Source organism: Sminthopsis crassicaudata, chromosome 2 (genome assembly GCF_048593235.1).
Source record: "Sminthopsis crassicaudata isolate SCR6 chromosome 2, ASM4859323v1, whole genome shotgun sequence".
NCBI classification, from domain to species: domain Eukaryota; kingdom Metazoa; phylum Chordata; class Mammalia; order Dasyuromorphia; family Dasyuridae; genus Sminthopsis; species Sminthopsis crassicaudata.
The window spans coordinates 500,410,533-500,434,252 of record NC_133618.1 but is presented as its reverse complement, the minus strand read 5'-3'; the positions used below and the strand labels follow the sequence as shown (position 1 = coordinate 500,434,252).

Here is a 23,720-nt window from a genome sequence, read left to right as displayed (position 1 = left end):
ATATTTGTGCTTTTTAGTTCTCAAGGTTTTCAGACGAGTCTGATGATTCTTGGGCTATATTTCCTTGATCTGTTTTCCCAGATCATTTTTAGTAGGAGATTCCTTTCATTTTCTGGTATTTTTTTTTTCTTTCAGATTTTCATTTTGTTCTAAAATAAATTGTTCATTCTACTTTCACTTCTTTCCAATAGAGCTCTCATCCCTTTTCTATTCTTTCCTTGAGAGCTTTCATTTCAATTACATGATCACTTTTAAATTCTTGCTTCATTTCTTCTGGAAATCTCAGTAGATTATGTGACAAAATTTAATCTAAAGTTTTGCTTTGAGATGTTATAGAATTTTTCTCATCTTCTGGGCATGTATCTTTAACATTCCTTGTATATATTTATTGTTGGTATTTTCTTATGTACTTATTTTTCCAGTCTTATTTCCTGAATTAGATTTTGTATGGTTCCATTGGCAGCTGTGTACTTCTAAAAGGAACTGAAGGCTTCTTTAGTGCCGATTCTTATTATCTGAGTAAAGAATCTATATTCTTAAAGAGCCCTCAGAAGTAGGGGGCAGCTAGGTGGTCAAGTGGATAGAGCACCAGTCCTGCAGTGCGGAGGATCTGAGTTCAAATGTGACCTCAGACACTTAACACTTCCTGTGTGACCCTGGGCAAGTCACTTAATAATTGCCTCAGGAAAAAAAAAAGAACCTCAGAAGCAGCTGGCCAATTCAAGTGATAAATGTGAGGTGATATGGCCTACATCAGGGCAGATTGACATTCCCCAGCCCCAACCAAGCCCGGAGAGGCATTAAACATTAATTAAGCAGCTACTATGTGCTATATTGTGGTAAGCCCTGGGGATACAAATACAAAACAAAACAAAAAAGTTTTACAATCTAGTCCTACCCTTTTGAGTCAGAATAACTCAGCTGCATATTCTAGGCAGACCCTGGTCTGAGCTCCCATCTCCCTCCCTTGCTTAGTAGCTATAGTACCTAGTTTCTTTGGTTGTCCTAAGTCCCTGTGTTAAAAGGCTTCCAAGAGCTGAAAACCTCCCGCTGGGGGAGGGGGCAGCTTATATGGCTCCAGTCTTACAAAACACATGGATTTCTTTATCATTTCCTAATAAATATTCCTAAGTTAAAAAAATATATTTTTTTAGATTCTTGCTAGAGTGATTGTGAGAGAGCTGAACCTGATCTGTTTTTACTCTTCGCTATCTTGAAAAAAATTTTTTGATTAAGTAGCCGTCTCCTTAAAATTGTTAATCTTCAACCAAACCCTGTTAAAATAATTGTGTTCTTTAAATGCAAACATGTTACCAAGAAAGTAATCCATTAGTATCCATTAACACATTAGAGAGAAGTAGTTTATGAGTAGAGATCGGGACTTTATAAGAAGGATACCTACACAGGGAAGTTTTATTGGAATGGGGTCAGGAGAAGTCAAGAGCACAGATCCTATTAATGAGGGAAAGGAAAGGGGGAACCCCATTTGTCGGTGCATAGATCCCATGAGGCGCAGTGTCCCCTGTAAAATGAATTTACAGGCCCGAAAACCTAGATTGATAAATAAAAGGTTTATTGTAGGAATTTGGAAGTAAAGCTCAGTTGGAAGGCGCCAGGGCCAAAGGTGGCCGCTGGGCGGGCAGGGACCCTTACATGGCCGGAAGGATACCATGTGTTGGCAGGGAGGGTTCCTGCAAAGAGGAGTTCCAGCTTGTTTCTTTTATACCCAAAAGATGATGGGCAGTACCCAGTTCTTGCAGGCTTTTCAGTTAGCCCAGATCATGTGGGGGAAGCTGAGCTGAGAGTGGGGGGTCTGGGCCCAATATTCAAAGAGTGCCTTTGACCAGGATTTATGAATCAAGGTCAGTCATGGGTTGGGCAATTAGGAATCTTAAAGGGATCCCAACCCTCATCAGTTCCCCCCTTAAACAGTTGAGACTTAAATTCATTTAAGAAAAGAAAATAGGGAACAGTGTCCTTCATTTAAGGAAAGGTTGAAGATTTTCTCCAAAGATCTTCAGAGTATCGGGGTCCTCTTATCTTGTTCCCCCCTCAAATCATCGCCTCCAGATGCATGTGGGAAAAGGGGCATCGATCTCCTCTTTAACTGCTTCGAGCTGACAAGGGTCGTAGAGATTTGGGGTTTCATGCCAGGAGGTGAGGCGTGAGATGTAGGGAATGGCAGCAGGGCATCGAGGAGGTGTCCCAGTCAGTTGTCCCCAGTCAATGTTCTCCAGGCTGAAAGGCCAGCTGAGAATCCAAAGTGTGAAGCCTAGAGAAAACGGATCTCAGGAACAGATTAAAAGTGGGGTGTCATCCAGGGTGGAGATGGTGACATTCAGGAGAATGGGACCTTTAGCAAGAAATGCATCAGGTCCCTTCTGTGGGCTGCTTGTCTGATAACCCATCTAATTATCAAGAGAAACAGGAGAAAATGCTGAGAAAAGATTATTTGTAGCCTAGCTCTTTCATCTTTAATTTCCAGGAGAGCTAATTTCTCCTGGGGTTGGGATTAGCTGGTATGGACCAGAAGCCAGGGGAGGCAAGAGGCCTTGATATCTAGTAGATTTAATGAACCACTGCTCTTTTGTAAGGCAGGGTCCAGGGATGGGCATATCCCCAGTTGTAAGAGCTGCAGATCAAGATAAGAATGCAGTTTAAGCTTAAGAACTGTGCTGTTCTTGAAGAGAGCTAGTTATTCAATAAGCAAAGATCCTGAATCTTTTCCTTCCTAGTTTCCCCACTCTTTATGGAGGAGGGGTGAAAAGTATCAGCATAGCCTACCCAGCTTACTGGCCCCTGAGGTGTTCGGGCTATCCTGAGATAAAAGGGAAACAGGGCCAGACCTCAAATTCCTACCAGGGAGCAGGACGCTGGGGGGCCAGTTCAACCCTTGTGGTGTTCTATGGTGGTGAGAAGGCAGTTCCTCCTGCTCAAATTCAGGGCAGAGACTGGGGTCTTCTAAGGCTTAAGTCTAGAAGAGATTTGCATTTAAAAGAGCATCTCTGCTTCTTTCTGAGAGTCTGGAGGCAGGAGTTGCCTTGAGAAGAGAACTGAGAGTCTCAGGTTAACGAGATAAAGGAAATCAACAGGTGTTAGAAATCAGTTTGGGTCTTACAGATCTCTATTAGTTGTCCAGTAGCAGACAGATGACCAGGTTAAATGCTTATTTGCCCAAGAATTTAGGATACAATGATTACATATAATCAGGCTAAAAATAGCAAGGTATGACAATTGAATCGCATTAACAGTTTCTATTGACTATTACTCTGATCTTAAAACCAGTTACATGAAGGAAAAATGTAAGAACAAATATTTATCATAACCTTATGTTGATAACAATAAGGAATTTGTCCCCATAGGTTCATATCCAAGTAGATGATATTCATACAAATCTGTTTTTAAAATACCCAATGCAAATACAATCATATACAGAATATCTAATTCTACATAAGAAAATTCAAGAAGTTAGCAGTTAAACTTTTAGAAATAAATCCATAAAGTATGAATAACATCCACAGAAACCCAGGCTAAGTTTGGTTATTGCTCTTTTCCCAACCTTTTCGATTCAAAGGGGCTAACAGCAGAGAAGCCCTGTTAAAGTGGGTGGAGAGAGATTAGTTAATCTGTTAGTAACCAGACCCCAACTCCATAGCCTTCATTCCCTTTAGGCGTCCCTAAGGGAGAGATTAGTGGACAGGTAAAAAGCTTTTTCAATTTTTTGCAGCCTCTCTGCTGCAAAAAGAAAAAAAAACTTTTACCTTTTCCATTTCGCCAGAGCTTGTGCCATGACGTCTCAATGACCAATGCTTGGCTTGAGCGTAGAGTTCCAGACAGTGTCAATCAAGTCCCGGGAAATTGAGCTGTCCCACCTCGCTGTGGGTGGTGTTGTTATCTCATGAACAGTAAACCAGCAAGAGCAATATTGGAAGACATTCCCATAGCTTGGGATGGGAGAGGCATTCTGCTATTCTGAAACATAAGAACTTATCAAGTATTCTGATAAAGAGACCGGGGGAGGTTTTGCAGGACTAAGAGGCAGGGAAACTGAGTCAAGATAATTAGGGAAACAGAGTTAGGACAATAATAAACAAACCAGACTAAAACTAGAAAATGCAAGGACTTGTGGTACTGACCAGTTTCTCCCTGATATCCCCAGAATTATTAGCATAGGACAGCACTCCTCATTCAGAGAGACACACGCCTCCCTGTTTGAATCTCTGCAGTTGGGGGGCATCTCAGCCTGAGATGGACAGTCTTTAGGTCTGTGGTCATTTGTGCATTTAACTCAGCCTCTGCTGTGTAGCAGTGCTCAAGGCAGTCCTGCTGCCCTGAGAAGGCATCCCAAGTCTGTCAGGGGCTCCGAGAGAGAAAGAGACAAAAAATGGAGTTTGAGAGCTTCATTCTCTCTCTCTCTAGGGAGGAGGGATTTCTGAGTAAATTATGCAATTAGACCAAGACAGGCCACCCCAACCATTACAGTTCTGATCTCGAAATGCTGAAATAATAATTAAGGAACTGGGGTAACAGGAGTGGAGAAACAGATCAGAGAGACTGCCAGTCCTAGGACAGGTGTCTGATTTCTGATTGCTTTTAAAGAATAATCCCAAAGACTGAATAAGGGATTTCAAAGTTAAAACATAAGCCAGCCAATCATAGTCTAGTAAATTTTAAGCAAAGAGTAAAATAGTTTCCAATTCGGCCTGAACTGAAATAAGACTACAGAGCAATAGTTAAAAGTTTTTCTCATATCATATGAACAATAGTCAAACAGTTTTATGCAAGTCCCCCAGTTTTGAGTCCTCGAAGGTGGGTGGAGAAATCCCACGTGACCCCTCCCTACTCCGTTAGAAGAGGTAGAGGGAGGGAAAGGCAGCTAGCATTTGCCTCAGGCTACATGCAAGATAGCTAGGTAATGCAGAGAATAGTGAGTGGAGGACAAAAACCCCACCCCCACCCTTCTTTTAGTGATTAGGGTGTGGGGGCATTTGGGGCATTTAGAAGGTCAGACCCTAATTGGAGATAAGCGACTCCCGGAGCAAGTTGGGCTTAGGGAGATTAGAGAGAGATTGGAACTCTACATATAGAATTCAGGTGTTAATGTAGCCATTCTCTAAAGGGAAGCTTGAGGGAGAATCTATTCTTAATTTTATATCCCTGACTTCCTGGACTGAAGCCAGAGAAGTTCAGTCAAGAAAGAGACAGTTTAAGGAAACTGAGGCAGTAGAAAAAGAACTGTTGCACACCAGAACAGAGAAAGATTCTAGCCAGAAGCCAAATTGAAAGTAGTTGAAGAGTATTTAAATAGTTTCAATCATTTTAATTCACCCCTGTCTGCCTGCAGTCAGGATGGGGGAAAAAAGGAGAAAAAGAAACTATTTCACTCTCTTAACAATTAATTTGCCTGGATTCAGAATTTTGTTCCCCAGCCCAAATTACAAAGATGTCCTTTCTGAAGCTCTAGGCTGGCCAGGACCAGAACTTCAAAAGGGCATCTTTTAATTGTCAGTATATGAGGGGGCCTAGGGGGCATCCAATCGAGAGAAATAGAGTGCGCTAGGAGCTAAAAGTCCTGGACCAAGAGAAAAGTCAGGGGCTCCCACCTGCAAGGTTACTGAGACAGAGAAAGTCTTGAACAGCTAGTTTAAATTCTGTCTAGGCTTTAGGAAGCAGGTAAGTATGCCCTGAGGCTTAGAAAGAAAATGGGCAGTTTTAAAATCCAGCCTAGAGAGCATGGTCAGGAAACCGAGTCCCATTTTAAAAGGTATGGGACAAGCTAGTTCTCTGAGAGGGCTGGAAGTCTTGGTTCCTTTAAGAACCAGGTAAAAGCTACGAGAGGGGCGTTTCTAGAGATCTTGAAAAGAGTCCCCAAATCTCCCCACTGTACCCCGAGAAGGGGACAGGATGGGAGCATTTAAATGGCAGGTTAAGTCACATGGGAGAGGTTGGAAAAGAGAGGATGGGGGAAGGGGGAGATGTTATCTTATCCAGTGCTTCTCAGGTGGCGAAGGTGAAGGCTCACACAGTTGGGTAGAGACATCTCCAAGTTCGCCGGGTCAGGACGAAAATTGGTTCTGAGAGACCTGAAAAGGTTAAGGTTAGTTTTCGGGGTAACAATTTTCGGGGTCCCCTGAGGGCCACCAACTAATGAGGGAAAGGAAAGGGGGAACCCCATTTGTCGGCGCATAGATCCCATGAGGCGCAGTGTCCCCTGTAAAATGAATTTACAGGCCCGAAAACCTAGATTGATAAATAAAAGGTTTATTGTAGGAATTTGGAAGTAAAGCTCAGTTAGAAAGATGCCAGGGCCAAAGGTGGCCGCAGGACGGGCAGGGACCCTTACATGGCCGGAAGGATACCATGTGTGGGCTGGGAGGGCTCCTGCAATGAGGGCGTTCTGGCTCACCTCTTTTATACGTAGAAGATGATGGGCGGTACCCCCAAGTTCTGGGCGAGCTTTTCAGGTAGCCCAGATCTGGTGAGGGCTGGGGAAGCTGAGCTGATAGTGGGGGCTGGGCCCGGATATTCAAAGGGTGCTTTTGACCAGGAATGTGAATCAAGGTCAGTCATGGGTTGGGCAATTAGGAATCTTAAAGGGATCCCAACCCTCATTACTATTCCCAGAGGAATGGTTCGGATAGAGAACTGAGGTGGGGAGGGATTGGAGAGTGATATCTTGAATTTTTTATTATACCACTACTACTACTACTAATTATAGTTAAGATGTATGTAGAGTGCTTTAAGTTATATTATGTGTGTAAGATGTATTGTGTATACACACACATGGTCTGTTCACAATGCCTTACATATGTACATGTATATGTTTATATATACACATATGTTACATGAATGGGTATAGAAAACTTCATTTGATCCTAATAGCAATCTTTTGAAACGATACTAGAGTCATTCTCATTTAAAGCATGAGAAAACCGTACATTTAACTGATTTCCCCAATGTCACTAGCTTGCAAATAGCAAAAGTGGGATCTGAATTACAGTCTTCCTGCCTCTTTAACCCCGAACAGCTACCTGTTCTTGAAAACTACTTCACAAACAACCTGGGACATGAAAGCCAGAGAATAAGCAGTAATGATGACTAACATTTCTATAGTGCTTACTATGTGCCAGGCTCTGTGCTAAGAATTTTGCAATTATTACTTCATTTAATTCTTACAACAACCCTGGTTGCTGTTATCACCTCCATATTATAGATGAGGAAACTGAGGCAGACAGAAAGATTAAGTGACTGACAAAACTACTGTTTAAAGTTGGATTTGAACTCAGATCTTCCTATCTCCAGGAAGTAGAGGATAAATATCTATTTCAGCCTCCTATGGCCATAAAAGTTTTTGTTTTAGATAGTTACAAAAATGTCATTCCTAAAATACTGTGCTTTCATGACTAGAAGTTTTTGTTCCTTGAGATCACAATACCACAGACTTCAGGAGAAAAGGGATGGATCTTCTTGATTCCTATGATATTGTTTTGTTTTCTTCCCAAACGGGAAGGATTTGACGTATTCCACCCATTTGGGAAAACTGGTCAGGCTGATTTGGGGAGCTCCATCTGAGTACTTCTCTAGGAATGTGACATCAATTCTCTCAGGGCCTTTTGAGGAAATAGATTCCTGATGTGTTACAAAGGTCTGATGGCCTCTCAGCCCACAAAGAGATGCCTGTGTGCAAATAAAACCTTGGAGGGTCTGGGTAAGAAGTGGAGGGAGGCCAGGCAGAGATCCTGTCTCCAGCCTCCTCCTCCCCACTTCCAAACCAGGAACTGCTCTCTAGACCCAGCCATTTTTTGGCAAAGTCAAGTCTCCTGGAAATTATTGGACAAAGGCTCATGCTGAAACTAACTTCTCGTCCTCCACCCATCCAGCTGGGCCCTGTTCTAGGGGCTGGGCCAACAAATTTTCCTCTTCTGAATGTGATTCCGAGTAATTCCCTCATTTACAAAATAGAAATGGTAACCCCTTCCTGGCCATCTTTACAAGGCCAGTAAATATGAAGCTCAGAGGGGCCTCGGAACTGCGAAGTTCCTGGTAATTCGGAACCATTAGTAATAACAGTGAAAATTTGGGGAGAAGAGTCTCAGAGGCAACAGATGGGGTCTTGACAAAGGCCTGAGACTGGACAATTTGGAGCAACAGCTGTCCCTGGTTCCGCCCTGGTTACAAATGCCAGTTCCTGCCCCCAACAAGCTTACATTCTTTGGGAGACAACCTCCACCCCTGGTTATTCCTCGATTTCCTTGGGGCTCCACTTTCTAATTTAGGTTTCATTTCTCTAAAGAATGCCATTCATTTCTCCCGGACGTCTCCCGGTCACGGGCCTCCCGATTCTCACACAGGAGGGGTCTTAAAAATGACGTGGCCGAAGCACCACTTGCCCAGTCTTTTCCGCTGGACCAGAAAGCCTATTTATAAATCAATGCGCTGGGGTCCCTGTGGCTCACTAAGAGTTCCTCTTTTCTGCTTCGGTGCCCGTCGTGCTCATCACAGTGCAGGAGCTTCCAGGGGCGCCTGGTTCTGCGGGGACAGCGGCGTTCCTGCGGGACATGGGGCCAGCCGGATGGGCCTCTTTCCCGATGCTCCATCGCCTGCGGGACCCTGGAAAGGGCGCCTGAGGGTCAGAGGGGTCACAACGCCCGGAAACACGGGCCATGTCCGGGGGTAATCAGTCCCGCCTCGCCTCGCCCGGTCTCAAACCAGGAGAACAGCAAGCCGGGCTGGGAGTTCTGGCCCTTCTACGTTCGGACCCGTTCCCGGGAGAGCTTCCCCAGCGGACTCGGAAGCGTGGCCCGTGTAAGGCCGAGAGGGGCCAAGAACGCCCGACGTGGAATTCAGTATTTCCATATTTCTTATATTTCTATATCTCCAGATTCCTGCCCCGCCCCCGCCCCGGAATAACTCGTGATTTCAGAGGCGCGCGGGGCTCTCATGGCTGATGGCGCCCCCTCCCCGCCCAACTTCCCGTGTCCGAGCGCTGCCGGGGCCGCGGGGTTCCGATCCCGGGCCAGAGGCAGGGCTGCAGCCCAAGCTCTCGCCGAAGGCGGCTCGGCACCTTCCATTTGTGGCACGTTTGCGTTAGTCTTGGGAGCCACCTATGCTTGCGGACAGCGAAGGGTGAAAGGTGACATTCTCCAAGAGGCCGAGAGCTGGACGCGGGGGCTCCCCAGACCCCGGGCCCAGAGATACCGGCCCGCGCCCCGGAGGGCGGGAAAGGCGCCCCCTCGTTTTCCCGCCTCCAGAGCCCCGCCTCGGAACACACCGGCCAATCACAAGGCTGCATGGGGTTTCCTGCGGTCCGCAGCAGGGGCCAGAGCTATATTAGGAGAAAAGGGCGTCCCCTGGTGGCTCACCTGGGCGAGGCGCTGCAGAAAGCGGTTCTAGTCTAGGAGTCGTGGCTCCGAGGTGCAGGGGTCAGGGAGACCGAATACCGCCCTTTGGGGTATTTCCCCCAGTAGAATAGGGGAGTCTGGAGGGCTTGGTTGCCCGCGGGCCTTCCGGTGCCTCCTCAGTCCAAAGCAGGGAAGTGAAGGCCAGGATGCTTGTCCCAGCCCCCGAGGGTAACGGCACGCGTTTGTATCTGCCGTGTTATAAATATGCACATGTGTACGGACTTTGTGTGTGCTTATATATAATGTGTGTGTGTATAGATATAGATAGAGGGTGTGTGTCTCTGTGCATGTGTATGTGACAGCTGCATGGGTCAGTGCCGGCCCCAAGTCAGTTAAGCTTCATCTCCCAGAGTTCAAATCCAGCCCAAGACACTTAGACTGGCACCTGGGCGAGTCACTTCACCCTCTTTGCCTCATTTACTCAGTAAATAAGTAAAATGATCTGGAAAAGGGACTGCCAGAAAAATCCCTAATGGGGTCTCAGAAGAGCGGGATGCCACCGAAAAAAGAACGACACAAATCTAACCATATATGTGGTGTAGACAACAACACAAATATAAACATGAATGTGGTGTAGGCAACACAAATATTAGTGTGTATGTGGTATAGACAACACTAATATTAATGTATATATGGTGTAGACAACACTAATGTTAATGTGTATGTGGTGTAGACAACACAAATATTAATGTGTATGTGGTGTAGACAACACAAATATTAATGTGTATGTGGTGTAGACAATTCAAATATTAATGTGTATGTGGTGTAGACAATACAAATATTAATGTGTATGTGGTGTAGACAATAACACAAATATAAACATGAATATGACATACCTATGTGTAGATATGTGATACATAGATATTCTATATCTGTGCTTCAGTGGCAAGTTCCAGAATTCTTTGGCAGCATCTCATTTCCTAAAATGTAAAATGAAGAGGTTGGATACAATGAGTCTGTAGGGATTGAGATTTATACACACACACACACACACACATACACACACACACACACACACACACACACACACACACAGAGTGAAATAGAGATGAATTTAAATCCAGGTCTTTTGACTAAATCCAACTTACTTTCCACCATATTAAGCTGGTCTGAAGGCCTTAGTGGGGTAATTGTTTTAAACTATTAGAAAAATAGTTTAAAACTGGACAAGTGAGCAATCCACTAACCCAGAAAGACAATGAATTTTAGAGTTCTCCTTCCCTACCTTCTTTCCCCCTTCCCAAAGTGGAATAAAGAGGAATAAATAAATATTTATTTATTTTGGAATAAATATTTACTGAGTACCTGATGTGCCCTTTCAAATCATTCATGGAATCCTAGATCTAGGATTGGAGAAACCTTAGAGGTTACCAATTCTATTTTATTTTCTTTTTAAATTTATTATAGCTTTTTATTTACCAAATTTATGCATGGGTAATTTTTCAGCATCGACAATTACCAAACTCTTTGCTCCAACTTTTCCCCTCTTTCCCCCCATCCCCTCCCCCAAATGGCAGATTGACCAATACATGTTAAATATGTTAAATTATAAGTTAAATACAATATTTGTATACATGTCCATACATTTATTTTGCTGTACAAAAAGAATTGGACTTTGAAATAGTGAACAATTAGCCTGTGAAGAAAACCAAAAATGTAGGCGGACAAAAATAGAGGGATTGGGAACTAACTTTATGTAGCTGGTTCAGTTCATTACTGCTCTAACCAATTCTATTTTCCCTGTGATTCTGGGAAATCATTTAACCTTCTGTAAAATGAGAGGGTTGGGCAAAGATCACCAATATCCTCCCACTTTCATTCTGTGATTCTAAAATTTAGGGTCTGGATCACTTCATCCAACCCCCTTATCTTACAGGTGAGGAAATGAGATTCACAGAGAATGTTGAAACTTGCCTTTGATTTATCTTGGCAAAGCCAGCCAGAGAGAGAACCTTGTCCTTGCCCTCAAGGAGTTCAGAGTTTAGTACAGGAAACTGAACAAGATGGGACAGTGAGCCTTAGCCCCCACCCCTACCTCCCCCACCCTGCCCCCTTTTGCTACAGTCTTTTCTACCTAATGGTTGGGTCACCCTTACTTCCTCAAATGATTTTCTGTTAAAGCCGTACCTTGAGGGAGGGAAAGGAGGCATTTTAGGAAACTCCCCGGCATCCGTCAGTAAGGACTCAGGAGCCAATAGGAAATACTCTGCCAAGCCGTGGCCCATGAGGGTGCCCAAAAGGTTTGCTGATAGACTCTCAAGGCCTCTGTGTGGTCAGAGATAAAGGCTTTCCAGCCATTGGTCTGGGGAGGCATTCTATTTTAAGAATTGGTTACCTGTCATTTCTCAGAGCAGGTAAATTCATTCTGCTGAGAAAATAGAAAGTGCTCTGGAGTAGAGGTAGGGGATATAAAATTGGGGGAGGGGGGTTCTGAGACCTTGCTGGGCCAGCTTTTTGAGCCCTAAATTAGGGAGGGTGACATTTCTTGCAAAGATAAATTCTTCATTTGCATGCTCCTCAACTTACCCCCAACTTAGGGATTTCAGGGTTTCAAGGGAGTTCTCAGCATCTTCTAAAATACCTGAGGGCATGTTGCTAAAGGAGCAAGGTTAAGGGACTTGGGCAGGAGAGGCTAAGAAAAAGAGGATCTGTCACCTTAAGGTTCAGTGCTTCTGTGTGGGTGTCTCTGTGTTGACTATAGACTAAAGGATTTTCATAAACCATTTTTTCCTCCCGCTTTCCCTTCCTTCTCCCTTCCTCCCCTTTCTCCTGGTCGCTGCCCTGCTCGCTCAGTCACATGCATACAAAGGAACTCTCCATTTGGCCAGGCATCTGAAGAAGACCGAGCTCCAGCTCCCGCTAACAGGATGATGGACAATGAAGTCTTTGCGAACTTTCTTTTCTACAGCACAGTGCTAGTCATAAAGATGTACTTGTTGGCAGTTATCACCGGGCAAGTGAGGCTTCGGAAGAAAGTAAGTTTTCAGCCCCTCTGAAACCTTCCCCTTTCTGGTTTTGTTCTGTTATCTCTGTAAATATTTAGAGGAGATAAATAAAACCCAGCATATGTTTACATGCTGGTGGAGACTTAGAAGCGAGTTGGATGTTAAATTTTTAAAAAATTATTTGCTTGGGGTTCTCTTTTCCTCCATTCTTCCTCCCAGCTTCCATTCCCCAGTCTGTGTCATTAGAGCCTATTTATTTTATCTTTTGCATCGTAAAGAACATTTTTCTCATTTGACTTGACATACGAGTAAGAGTCCTCTGGAAGGTTATGTGTATGTTAATCTCTTCTTGGTATTTGGGAAAAAAATCAGATTTCTTTTAAGCCAGCAGTTCAGGAATAGTACAACTCTGACTGCCCTGAAACCATGTATCTTTCATTTAAGAAACTGTGTTTTGGGAGTGGAGTAAACTTGAGTAAGCCGGGGACATGAGGATCATTAAGTGGAAATTCCCCGAGCCCCAGGCTGATTATTCTCCAGGGTCATCAGAATCTTCTAAGCCAAAATTTTAACTGGAAACAATCAGGAGGATTCAGGTTCTGGCAAAGATTATATAGAAAAATTTTCACCCGACATGTTTAGTCCCTTAATAATCGGGGGGAAAAACAGAGGAAACGAAACCAAAAAAATAATGAAAAATAAAAACTGTTCGAGATGGTAATGCATTTTTAACTGGATGGTGATCAAATAAGTGTATGAACCAGCCTGAGGGGCCTGTTTTATATTATTTAAAATAGTTGGAGAATCCCTGCTACAGAGAACTGTAGCCTAAAGTGATCACCTGGAGTTTTTATTCTATTCCAATTTTTCACTGTTGATATACTTTTCTAATTAATCATCCTTCCTGTTTCTATCCTCTGTCTTTTTGAACACTGGATTTAGTGGCAAAAGAGTGGGATTTAAATCCTAATGAATCCTGCCATATATGAGCTATGTAACTTCAGGGAAATCATTTAACTTTTCAGTTTCTTCAAAATGGGAATGATAATACATGTACCATGTACTTTATCAGGTGAGATAACCAATGTAAAATATGTTTTTTAAATTAATTCAGCAAACATTTGTTAAGTACCTAAAGTACCTTATAAGTATTCCTTATTATGGTTCTTTCCTACATCATAGGATGGTAGTTGCATGTCAGAAATAAGTAAAATTTCAAAATAGAGCCTAAAGCTTGTTCACAAGCTGAGAGAGGAAAGGAAGAGAAGCTGTCCATTGAGCATTATTGGAAGATTAAAGGAAACATGACTGCCTGAGACAGAAATGTATGAGATCATTGATTTATTTCTGGGAGAGACTTTAAACTCATCTAATCCAGAGCTTCATTTTTAATATGTGGAAGCTGAGACCCAGAGAAATTAATCATCTGCCCAAAGACACAAAGTTAGTACTTCTAAGGAATCCGGAATGCATGTAAGTCCAATGGCTTGTCACTGACTACAATTCTAATGACATGTGAATGAGGAAGAAGAGGATCCCTGCTTACACAAGGGATTCTTATGTTGAAACCAGTCATCATTGGCCCTGATGAAGAATGATTATTAGGAGGGGCAATTTCTCTCATTAGACTGACCTTGCTGCTTCTTTGTACCTTGCTTTACAATTTAATTCTTTGCATTTCAAACCCATTCACAGAGTAGATTTGGTCACCCTCCTAAAGGTAATGGAATTCTTGCTGGGATGGGGTAAAAGGAAGTAGGAGATTTTTCTGGGAATAGCATAAATATGGAAATTAGCACATTGCTTCTGGCTGGTATCTTTGACCCCCAAATCTACCCAAGTGAGAAAGAAGGACTTGGACCATGAGATTCTGGTTTCACATCTTTTTTTTTTTTTTTTTTTTCCACCTGAGGCTGGGGTTAAGTGACTTGCCCAGGGTCACATAGCTAGGAAGTGTTAAGTGTCTGAGATCAGATTTGACCTCAGGTCCTCCTGAATTCAAGGCTGGTGCTCTATCCACTGCGCCACCTAGCTGCCTCCCTGGTTTCACATTTTAACAAACTTTGTGACCTCGAGCTAGTCCTTTAACACTTTGGACCTAGTTTCCTCCTCTGATTATTGAAGGGGTTAGACTGAATGAACTGTAAGGTACTTTTGAGCTCTAAATCTTTGCTACTATAAACTTAGTTTATAATCTCTTGTAAGTGATGTACCACCCATTTATCTGGGTGTTATTTGTTGGTTTACTCTCCAACCAGCTGTAAGCTCCAGGAGGTCAGGGACTGTGTCTTCAATATCTTTGAGAATTGTGTCCATCACAATATTGTGACCAGTGCATTGGTATTTAAGAATGTGCGAATATATTAGTGAATTGTAAACAAGGCATCTTAGGCAATTAGGATTATTTGAATAATTGAATAAAGGGCTAGCCCTTTTTTTCTATTTTAAGAAACATGTAGAGGCTTTGCTGACTAAAAATGGGATCCCAGAGAATGGGTCTAGTTTGATTTAAAAGTTAACAGATAAGAATCCTGTAAAGTGCATTACCAAACCTTAAAGCACTATATAAAAACTATCATTATTATTATTAAAATCAGGCACTCTGCTAAAAGGTAGGGATACAAAATACAAAAGATAAAACCATTTCTACTTACAAGACCCTTATATTCTAATAAACAAGCAGAAATAGGGTGAGAGTCCTCTTGGAGGCTCCATGTGAACCCAATTCAGTCAGTTATCAAGCAATTCTTAAGAGCTTACTATATATAAAGCATTATAGGAAATGCTGAAAATACAAATACAGTAAAAGGAAGACTGAATTTGCCCTCAAGGAGCTTATACTTGGAATGGGGAAGGGTCTATAAAATGAAAATGAGAAGAGAATGGGCAGTGACGTGATAGAGGAGTCTGGACTGCTGGCCCCAGACATTTTTTTTTTCTTTTTTTTTCTTTTTCTTCCTTCCTTCCTTCCTTCCTTCCTTCCTTCCTTCCTTCCTTCCTTCCTTCCTTCCTTCCTTCCTTCCTTCCTTCCTTCCTTCCTTCCTTCCTTCCTTCCTTCCTTCCTTCCTTCCTTCCTTCCTTCCTTCCTTCCTTCCTTCCTTCCTTCCTTCCTTCCTTCCTTCCTTCCTTCCTTCCTTTCTTATTATAGCTTTTTATTTATTTTACAACATGGACAATTGCCAAACCTTTTGTTCCAATTTTTCCCTTCCTTCCCCCCACCCCCTCCCCAAGATGGCAGGTTGACCAATACATGTTAAATAAGACATTTTTCTTAAATGGAGATGCAGAAGGGGCTCCAGGGACCAAGGAGTGAATTCAGATTGAAGTGAACAACTTAGGTAAAGAGAAAGTGGGGGAAAGGAAAAGAACAAGTATTGATCAAGGCTCTTATACAGTGTGCATGTGCTAAGCGCTTAGTTATCTCCTTCGATCTTCACATTTCTGCCTAGCAGGGACCCTTATTGTCCCATTTTACAGTTGACTTGCCCAGATTCACCCAAGTAGTAACTCTCTAAGGCTAGACTTGGACTCGGGTGTTCCTGATAGCAAGCTCAGCCATCTATTCTTTTGTCCCCCTTTCTTTTGAGAGGGGCACTATAGAGAAGTCGGATAAGAAATGAAGAGATGACTGGCCTTGGTACTTTCTTTAAGTGGAGGTTCCTGTGACCAGACATCCCTAGGCTTGCCTTGTATCTCATGCAGTAGTAATTCTCCTTGACAATCTTCTAGGCTTTTGCCAATCCAGAAGATGCTTTGAAGCACGGAGGCCTCCAGTACTGCCGGACAGACCCAGATGTGGAGCGGTGCCGCAGGCAAGTGACCTTACTTTCTATCCCTTTGTGTTCCTCGTTTAGCCTCTTACTCCCTCCCTCCCTTGTGTGCTGGGATCCTGTTTTGGAGAAATGGCTAGTGGGCTATGAAGTAGAGATAGAGAGAAGGAAAGATGATGTTTTAGCTATTGTACCAGTTTTTGAGTTAGGGCAGAGAGAGTGGAGTTGATGGAAACAGGTAGAGAAAAGCTACCTATAGTGGTAGACCTTAGGACAGCTTGGGACAGGAAACAAAACCCTTCTGTGCCCTAAACAAATGCATGGGTGTGTCACCTCAGACAAGAAACATGAGTAGTTGGCAATAGTTACAAAGCTCTCTTTACTTACAGTTCTTTCCTCATTTGATCATTTCATACATCATAAGTCTATCCCCCATGCCTAGAATGTTTTTCTTTGCTGCTCCTCCTCTTCTTCTTCCTCTCCCTCTTTTCCCATAGTCTGGCTTGAGCTAGATCTTTGACTCCAAGGCCACTCTTCCTACTAGTGCCACACTGTGATCTTGAAATGCTGGAGCCCAAAGGGGAATTACGAGTCCTTGGCAGCTTCTCCATGGCTTAGCAAGTTATTACAAAATATGGAACAGAGACATTTGTATTTTAGTGTTTTGAAGAATTTATAGCCCAAGGAGAAAATCTCATCAACCTGCAGAGACTAGAGTAGTTAAATATTAGGCCAGGGCTGGTGGAGCTGTTACTCAACAACTAAACCTTTCAGCCATGAAAGCATGAAACTATGTGTTTTGTTTTTTTTAGAGCAGTAAATACACCATATAAGTGATCCCAAACTCTGAAAAACTTGGACTCAACTTGGGCAAGCTGGGGAGAGAAAGTCAGAATACTCTCTACTACTACAACTGAATATTGCCTTTTTAAATGGGCTGAAAATGGCTGCCTGGAAAATGGGGTGTATTGTCCACTCTACAATGTACACTTTGACAAATGTTCCATAGAGCTGGCCTATTAGTATCTATACCTTCAAAGGACATTGTGCATGGTAACAAGTTGGGCCCAGGAGCAAACAGTAGGCTAGAAAGATAGATAGATGTCCAATGTTCCCAAGTTTCTCTCTGAAACAAAGGTATATTTTCTGATACTGCTACTTCAGTGGGAGTGAGTGACAGAGTAACCTCATATATGAAGAGTGAAAATTGTAGGTCATTCTAAAGAGTGGTGGATTCCTCAGTATATGTCTGAGGAGCATTTGTGGGGCAGAAGCAGCATTAAGGATGGTACCAGCAGTGAGATGGGTCCAGAAGGTAGGTAGGAAAGCTCCAGAGACCATCAGTCCAACTCCCTCACTTTACAGATGAGAAAACTGAGGTGAGAGAGGATCAGTAGACAGCCCATGGGTTCCCTCACTTCCATTTATCAAATGAGTGAGAATGTGTAAAGCAAGCCTTGAAGTACTATATAGATGTGTGCTACTGTTATATTAATGTTATGTCAAAAACTTTTGAGAAAGGCTCCCAGCACAGTGCATGGACCATCAACAAGAGCATTATGGTATGGACTAGAAGGTGTGGATAAATTAGAACTTCTATCGTTGGAAGGAATATCTCCACCTCTCCCTATTACCAATCCATTGAAGCGCCTTCAAAGTAATATATTGTACTTTCATAGTCCAGTTCATTAAACATTGAAGGCACTGGGGCAACTGCTGAGTTAGTTACTTAAAATTCGTTAGTTGTGAGATATTTAAAAAATATGACTTTTCATTTGTATTTCCTGTTGATTGGAATGTTAGTGGAGCCCAGCTTCTTTTTTCTCTCTATCCGTAGTTCTCAAACTTTTGGTCTCCAAATCCCTTTACACTCTTAAATTTTTGAGGACCTTCCTACCCTCAATAAATTTTTGTTTACATAGGTTATTTCTAGGGATATAACAGAGCTGATTTCATCTGGATGAGCCAATTGTCAAATTTTAGTGAGAATTTACTTCTTGGAAATTGGTAAATACTACAAATCAGAGCTTGATTTATTGTTTTATTGTCTAGACTTAAGAAAGTGATGAAGAAAATGTTAATAAAGTAGATTAAAATTGAAAATGTGTCTCAATTTTTCCTCCCTGGAATGCTTGTAGTTAAAACATTTATCTTCTTAAGCATTCTCTTGTTTGTATCTATGGATGTTTTGTTGGTTGTTTAGGTATTTTCCAATTGTGTCTGATGTTTTGTGACCCCAGTTGGGGTTTTCTTGACAAAGACACTGGAATGGTTTCTTTTTTTTCAGCTCATTTTACAAATGAGGAAACTGAGGCCAGTAGATTTAAGTATGACTTTCCTAGGGTCACAGAGCTAATGTCTGGGTCTAGATTTGAATTCAGGAAGATGTCTTTCTGACTTCAGAACTGCTACTCTACTTACTCTGGCTGCCTCATTGTTATTTACTGTATTAGGCAGTAAAACATCCTAGTATTGTGATGAAAACAGAAGTGATGATGTAGAAAGAGTCTTGAGCATCCCCCATGGATCCATGGGCCATATTTTGAGAATGCTTACACGAAATGAATATGGCTTTACTGTGTTTTTACCAGCTACAAAACTAATTATCTTAAAATGAAAGTCCTGAAAATTGTTGAGGCAGCAGGAAGAAAAGGCCTGCCTCCTGGATTGCCTGGACGTGACTACCAGCAGCTGCTCTCCCAGGGAGGACCCAGCCTGGGGCAAGGAGCCACTTCTCCAAGACAGCTATCACATTTTTAAACTGCTGTAATGACATAGTAAAATGTAGGCTGATGTCGCAACAGCTCAGCAAGAGGCAGGATATTGCAGTGCAGGGAGGCTACTGCGGGTGGGGAGCAAGTTTGGTCTGGAGTGAATTTGTTTTGGATGACTTTTGCCTTGAAGTGGTCATTATATGAATGACACCCCTCAGGCTTACCTTTCTTGGCTGAATGGATTTTTCATTTTTTCTTCTTAGATTAGATTCTGAAACTATCAAATTCCCCTTCGAACAGAGCTTTGTGTTTGCTCTGTGCTGCCTCCCCTCCATCCTTCAGGATGTCCTTAGAAACATCTTTATAGGATCCTAGTTAGAGAGTGAAGAAGGGCCCATAGAGGCCAGCTAGTCCAAGGCCCTTCTGAAAAGAGCTTTTGGTTCTTTTGCAAGGCCTTTTGTTTTTACATGTATGTCTCCTGCTCCTTCTCTTTCAAATGAACCTTCTTTTGGGACTGCAGTGACTTAAATGTGACTAAGGGTGTCTGTAACCTGCTGCCATTGAGGGCCACCCCTCTCCCCTCAGTAGAGATGTAAGGGGCTCCAGACATTCTTGAGGTTCCATCTTAACTCTGAGATGCTGTGATTTTTCTCAGGGAACCTTGTAGTGGCTGTGCTTTTCCCTAACTGATTTAACCACTTGGCATACCATGGGATTGAGGCAGGATCTCTCCATTGATTATTTATCTTACTTAATTTAGCAAACTAGGTGATGTAAGGCAAAGAGCACCTTCCTTGCAGTCAGAATGTTTGAATCTGGCCTCTATTCTGCAGTAGCTGTGATAACTGAGAAAGTCATTAGCCACTTCCAGCCTTAGGGTCTCCCATTTGTAAAGTGGGGGACACTAATAATCCAGCTTACTTTACAGGATTGCTGTGAAGATCGAGTGAGATAATATCTATATATGCAAAGTGCTTTGCAAATCTTTAATTTAAAAATTTTTAGAGATTGGGTCTCCCTATTTTGTCTGAACTAGAGATACAGCAGCCATGTATGGGATCATTGCCAGTACTCATGGAAGTTTTGATCTATTTTGTTTCCAATCCGATTCAGTTTGTCCCACCATAGTCAGCCCGGACACTCTTGTTCCTGGGGGCTCCCCATATTGGTGTCATTATAAGAGCATTCAGTACTATTAAACTCCATCATTTCCCTGCCTTCCCCCTTCCCAGGAGCAGGGATTGTAGGAGCACATCACTATGCCTGCCTTTTCTAGAAAAGCCTTTTTAAAGCCTGGTAGAAGTGTTACCTTTTATTTAACTTCTACTATAACCACGGTTTTGGGTTAGGAGCTCAGAGAGAGAGAGACTGATGGGAAGGGGAGGGGGAGGGGGCCAGGCAAATTGCTTTGAAAAACCTAAAGAGCAAAAGATTGTTTTTATCTGGGGAACTCAGGGAGGGCTTCATAGAAGAGAGCCTGGAGGGAAGGACATGATAGGCACGTGTGCAAGGGGATGGCTCAAGCAAAGGCTTACAGATAGAATAAGGCTGGACAAGAGGGAGGGGAGAGTAGTGCATTTTGACAGGAATGGGAGACATGGAAGTAGTATCTTGGGCTAAGGCTGCCCAGGTAGTTTGGAAACACACTGTGAGAGGCTTGGAATGCATCCAATGTTGGATAGAGGGCTGCTCCTGGAGCCCAGAAGGCTTGAATTCAGATTCTTCCCTCGGACACTTACTGGTTGTGTGATCCTGAATGAGACATTTAACCTGTCAGCTTGAGTCCTTAACATTAAAGTGGAGGTGACATGAGCATCCATCCGTCACTGAAAGACTTTGTTATAGGTCAATGCCAAGAGTTCTGTCTGTTGAGGAGCCCCTGTAGGCGCCCTGTTAAGGAGTAGTGTGATGGAGGAGGGGGAGAAGAGTGTTGCCCAGGATCAGGTGGGTGGGAAGAGGAGAAGCAGGAAGCCTAGACCGGGTCAGTGAGCACGGAGTAAGAGTTTGTTGGGACCCAGACACATGCTAAGGCCGGAGGAAGGCCTTGCCCTCAAAGAGCTCCCCTGTAGATGGGAGTGCAGACAGCTCTGCATGGACGGAGCGGGTCAGGGAGCCTGGGGAAGGCTTCGGGCAGCAGTGAGGAAGGAGCGGCCAAGGGAAGATGCCAGGAGCATCATGGATCAGAACAGTCGTGGGCTGGGCTCGCTGGATCCCAGCAGATGTGCAGGGGAGCCATGTGAGAGACTGGGAAGGTAGGAAGAGGCAAGCTGTGAAGCTTCAAAGGCCAGGGGAAGTCTACATTGGATTATGTAGGAGCCATTGATGTTTGGCTGTGTAGAAGTGACGAGGTCACTTTGGCGGCCCAACACAGGGATAGCCCACAGCAGCAAGGGGACCACCCGGAAGCTGTCGTAGCTGAGGACTCGTGTCTGAGTGGCCGTGGAAGCCAACAATGGCGGGCGAGGAGCGAGGATGATGCTGCAGTTGTGGGACAGGGAAGACTGGGAGGACCGCTGCCTTGGGCAGAAGAGGAGAGTTTAGAAGAGTAGCAGAGAAAGAAAAAGCGCTTCTTGGGGCAGTGAGTAGTGCGGAGCTCAAGAATAAGCTTCCGTGTGGCTTGGGGAAATAGAGCTGGGAATCGCCAGCTGTAGAGATCACAGTTGAACCCAATGAGAGCTGAAGAGATCATCTTCCTATGGAGGTTAAAGAGAAGAAAACCCCGGGACCTTTAGGGAGAGCCAGGGTTCGTGAGTGTGACCGGGCCAAGGGCCAGCAAGGCCTTGAAGGAGCTGTCAGGAAGAGAGGCGTAGAGCACTACCACAAAAAGCAGGGATAGAGACGGCCCAGGAGAGGGAGAGGGCCCCAGGGAGAGCACTGTGTATGGGGTGGGCGAGGGTGATGAGATTGGAAGCCAGATGGCCGAGTTCAGAAGGGAGAGGGGGAGTGGAAGGAGAGGTGCCTTCTCAAGGACCTTGAGGATGAATTGTGCCAGGATGGCTAGTGGGGATGCTTGGCTCAAGGGAGAGTTTTCTGAAGCTAGGGAGAGCCAGGGGTGTGTCCATAAACAGCATGGAAGCAACGCCTAAGTGGGTAGGGAGAGATGCAAAGGACTCACTGCTGGAGAAATGGGGTGCAGTGGGAGCAGGGGTGCATGGGAAGATGAGGAGGAAGGGGAGCCAGTGCCCTGAGAATGGCCTCAATTTGTGCCTTAAAGTATGAGGGATAAAAAGGTTTGCATGAGCTGAGTCAGTCACGGGCAGCTCTATCACAGAAAGAAACTGCTGTATTCTGGGAGTGGGGGTGGGGGTGGGTGAGGTGGGGAGGAGTATAGAGAGAAGAAAAAGGTTGCTTTGGACCTCATGCCTACTCAGTTTCCAGGGCTGTCAATAAGAATCTTTTGGACTGTAGCTATTTACCCAAGACAGCCAGTAGCAGACTGGTTTCCAATGAGACCCTGTGTGTGTGCCCAGCAAAGCTCACGCCTGGACAAACCTGAGAAGGAACAGCTGGACAGCAGTACCCAGGTGTCTCCTGTCAGCCGCCAGCCCAGTGTCAGCGGTCGGAGGAGCCAGACACAGGGCAAGCTGTTTGGGTCGGCTGAGAATAATTGTCTGTATGATGTTGGCCACTGGGTTTTAGAGCTGGGGTGGACCTATAAGTCCAGTCCTCCCATTTCTTACAGAAAGAAAAATGAAACAGAGAGAGGGCTTGGGAGGGTACTCAGGAACTCCGGTGGTAGAACTAGAATTCAAGCTCCGGGCTTTTTTTCCTAAAGCAAACACTTATTGATGCTAGCACCACACCTAGTTGCTAGAGATCTCTAAGCACTTGCTACTGCTGATTTTATTTCCCTGTCACCTATTCAGGAAGCAATTAAATTGGCATCTTCTAAGGCATTTTTATTGTCACTAATTATAATAGCAGTAGAAGAGTTAAAAAGTTTTCTCCACAACTCTGTAAGATAAATACTATTGGCACTATTATTCCCATTTTGTGAATGAGGAAACAGGATGAAAGAGAGAAAGGGACTTTTGCTGAGGTTAAACCACTGGTTAGTGCTGGGATTGTAAGACTATTAATTTAGGACTTCGAAGGTCTTCTAATGTAACCGTACCTCCTTTTATAATTGAAGAAACAAGCCCAGGAAATTAAGTAGTTTGCCCAAGTGAGATCTCATGTATAATCGATGTCAGTGGGATTTTAACCAGGGCCTCCAATAGTCTTTATATGTTGGGCACTTTAGATACTGTGCTGCCCAAGGCAGATTTTTATAAATTGTAAGCCTAAAATCAGGTTCTACCTGAGTGTGACTCACCTGATCAGATGTTGAGGAGGGTCTCTTCTCTTCATCCTCTAAGATCTCTATCCCCACCAGTCTGAAGTCCTGCAGTAGAGATGTATCCCTGATGTTAAGGACAGTAAGTAGTAAGAATAAAATAGTTTCAGCCTGATTGGCCCTTTGGTCTAAGGATTAGAAGGCTGAGTTAAACTAAATCATTGTACTGTTCAGCAGTCACAGAGCAACAGTGTACTAGCAAACTAACTGCTTTTCAAGACATAGAATTGGATGCCAGCCTTTTGGGGCACAAATTCTAGGAATAAAAATTGAAACGGATTAGTACAAAGGTAGAAAGTTCACTGAGTTTGGGTTGCTGAGCTGAATTCTTCAGGCCTTCCCGGTCTCTCCCATTTCCCTGTAACAGTCTTTCAGGTTGGACAAGTATGAAGCGACTCTTGCTAAAGAATGGAATTCTCACTTTGAGAATGGGGAAGTCACAGGGTTTTGTTGAAAGAATTAAAGTGACTTTGGCCCTGGAGCAGTCTAACTGGATGAGATGGAATGAGTCTTGCCCTTGTGGTGATGGTGGTGAGCCCAGAGAAGTCAGGGGC

At 43.7% G+C, this 23,720-nt stretch overlaps 1 protein-coding gene and 1 long non-coding RNA gene across 8 annotated transcripts in view; one reads left to right on the top strand and one right to left on the bottom strand.

The window, feature by feature from the left end:
* PTGES (prostaglandin E synthase) overlaps window positions 1–23,720 on the top strand; it is a 34,856-nt gene that overhangs the window by 5,876 nt on the left and 5,260 nt on the right. The window contains exons 1-3 of one of the 4 annotated variants that reach the window (XM_074293838.1): window positions 6,018–6,097; window positions 12,195–12,376; window positions 16,076–16,158. In XM_074293838.1, the coding sequence (XP_074149939.1) occupies window positions 12,269–12,376; window positions 16,076–16,158 (191 nt within the window). In that variant the 5' untranslated portion in view covers window positions 6,018–6,097; window positions 12,195–12,268. Of the gene's footprint in view, window positions 1–6,017; window positions 6,098–11,548; window positions 11,801–12,194; window positions 12,377–16,075; window positions 16,159–23,720 lie in introns of those variants that run through there. The other 3 variants (XM_074293837.1, XM_074293836.1, XM_074293835.1) reach the window with 3 other exon arrangements.
* LOC141557734 (uncharacterized) overlaps window positions 1,557–23,720 on the bottom strand; it is a 36,498-nt gene continuing 14,334 nt past the window's right edge. The window contains exons 2-6 of one of the 4 annotated variants that reach the window (XR_012486887.1): window positions 23,146–23,233; window positions 10,238–10,321; window positions 9,363–9,589; window positions 3,762–8,610; window positions 1,557–2,408 (exon numbers count right to left, since the gene is read on the bottom strand). This is a non-coding gene — a long non-coding RNA (uncharacterized LOC141557734). Of the gene's footprint in view, window positions 2,409–3,761; window positions 8,611–9,362; window positions 9,590–10,237; window positions 10,322–23,145; window positions 23,711–23,720 lie in introns of those variants that run through there. The other 3 variants (XR_012486886.1, XR_012486884.1, XR_012486885.1) reach the window with 3 other exon arrangements.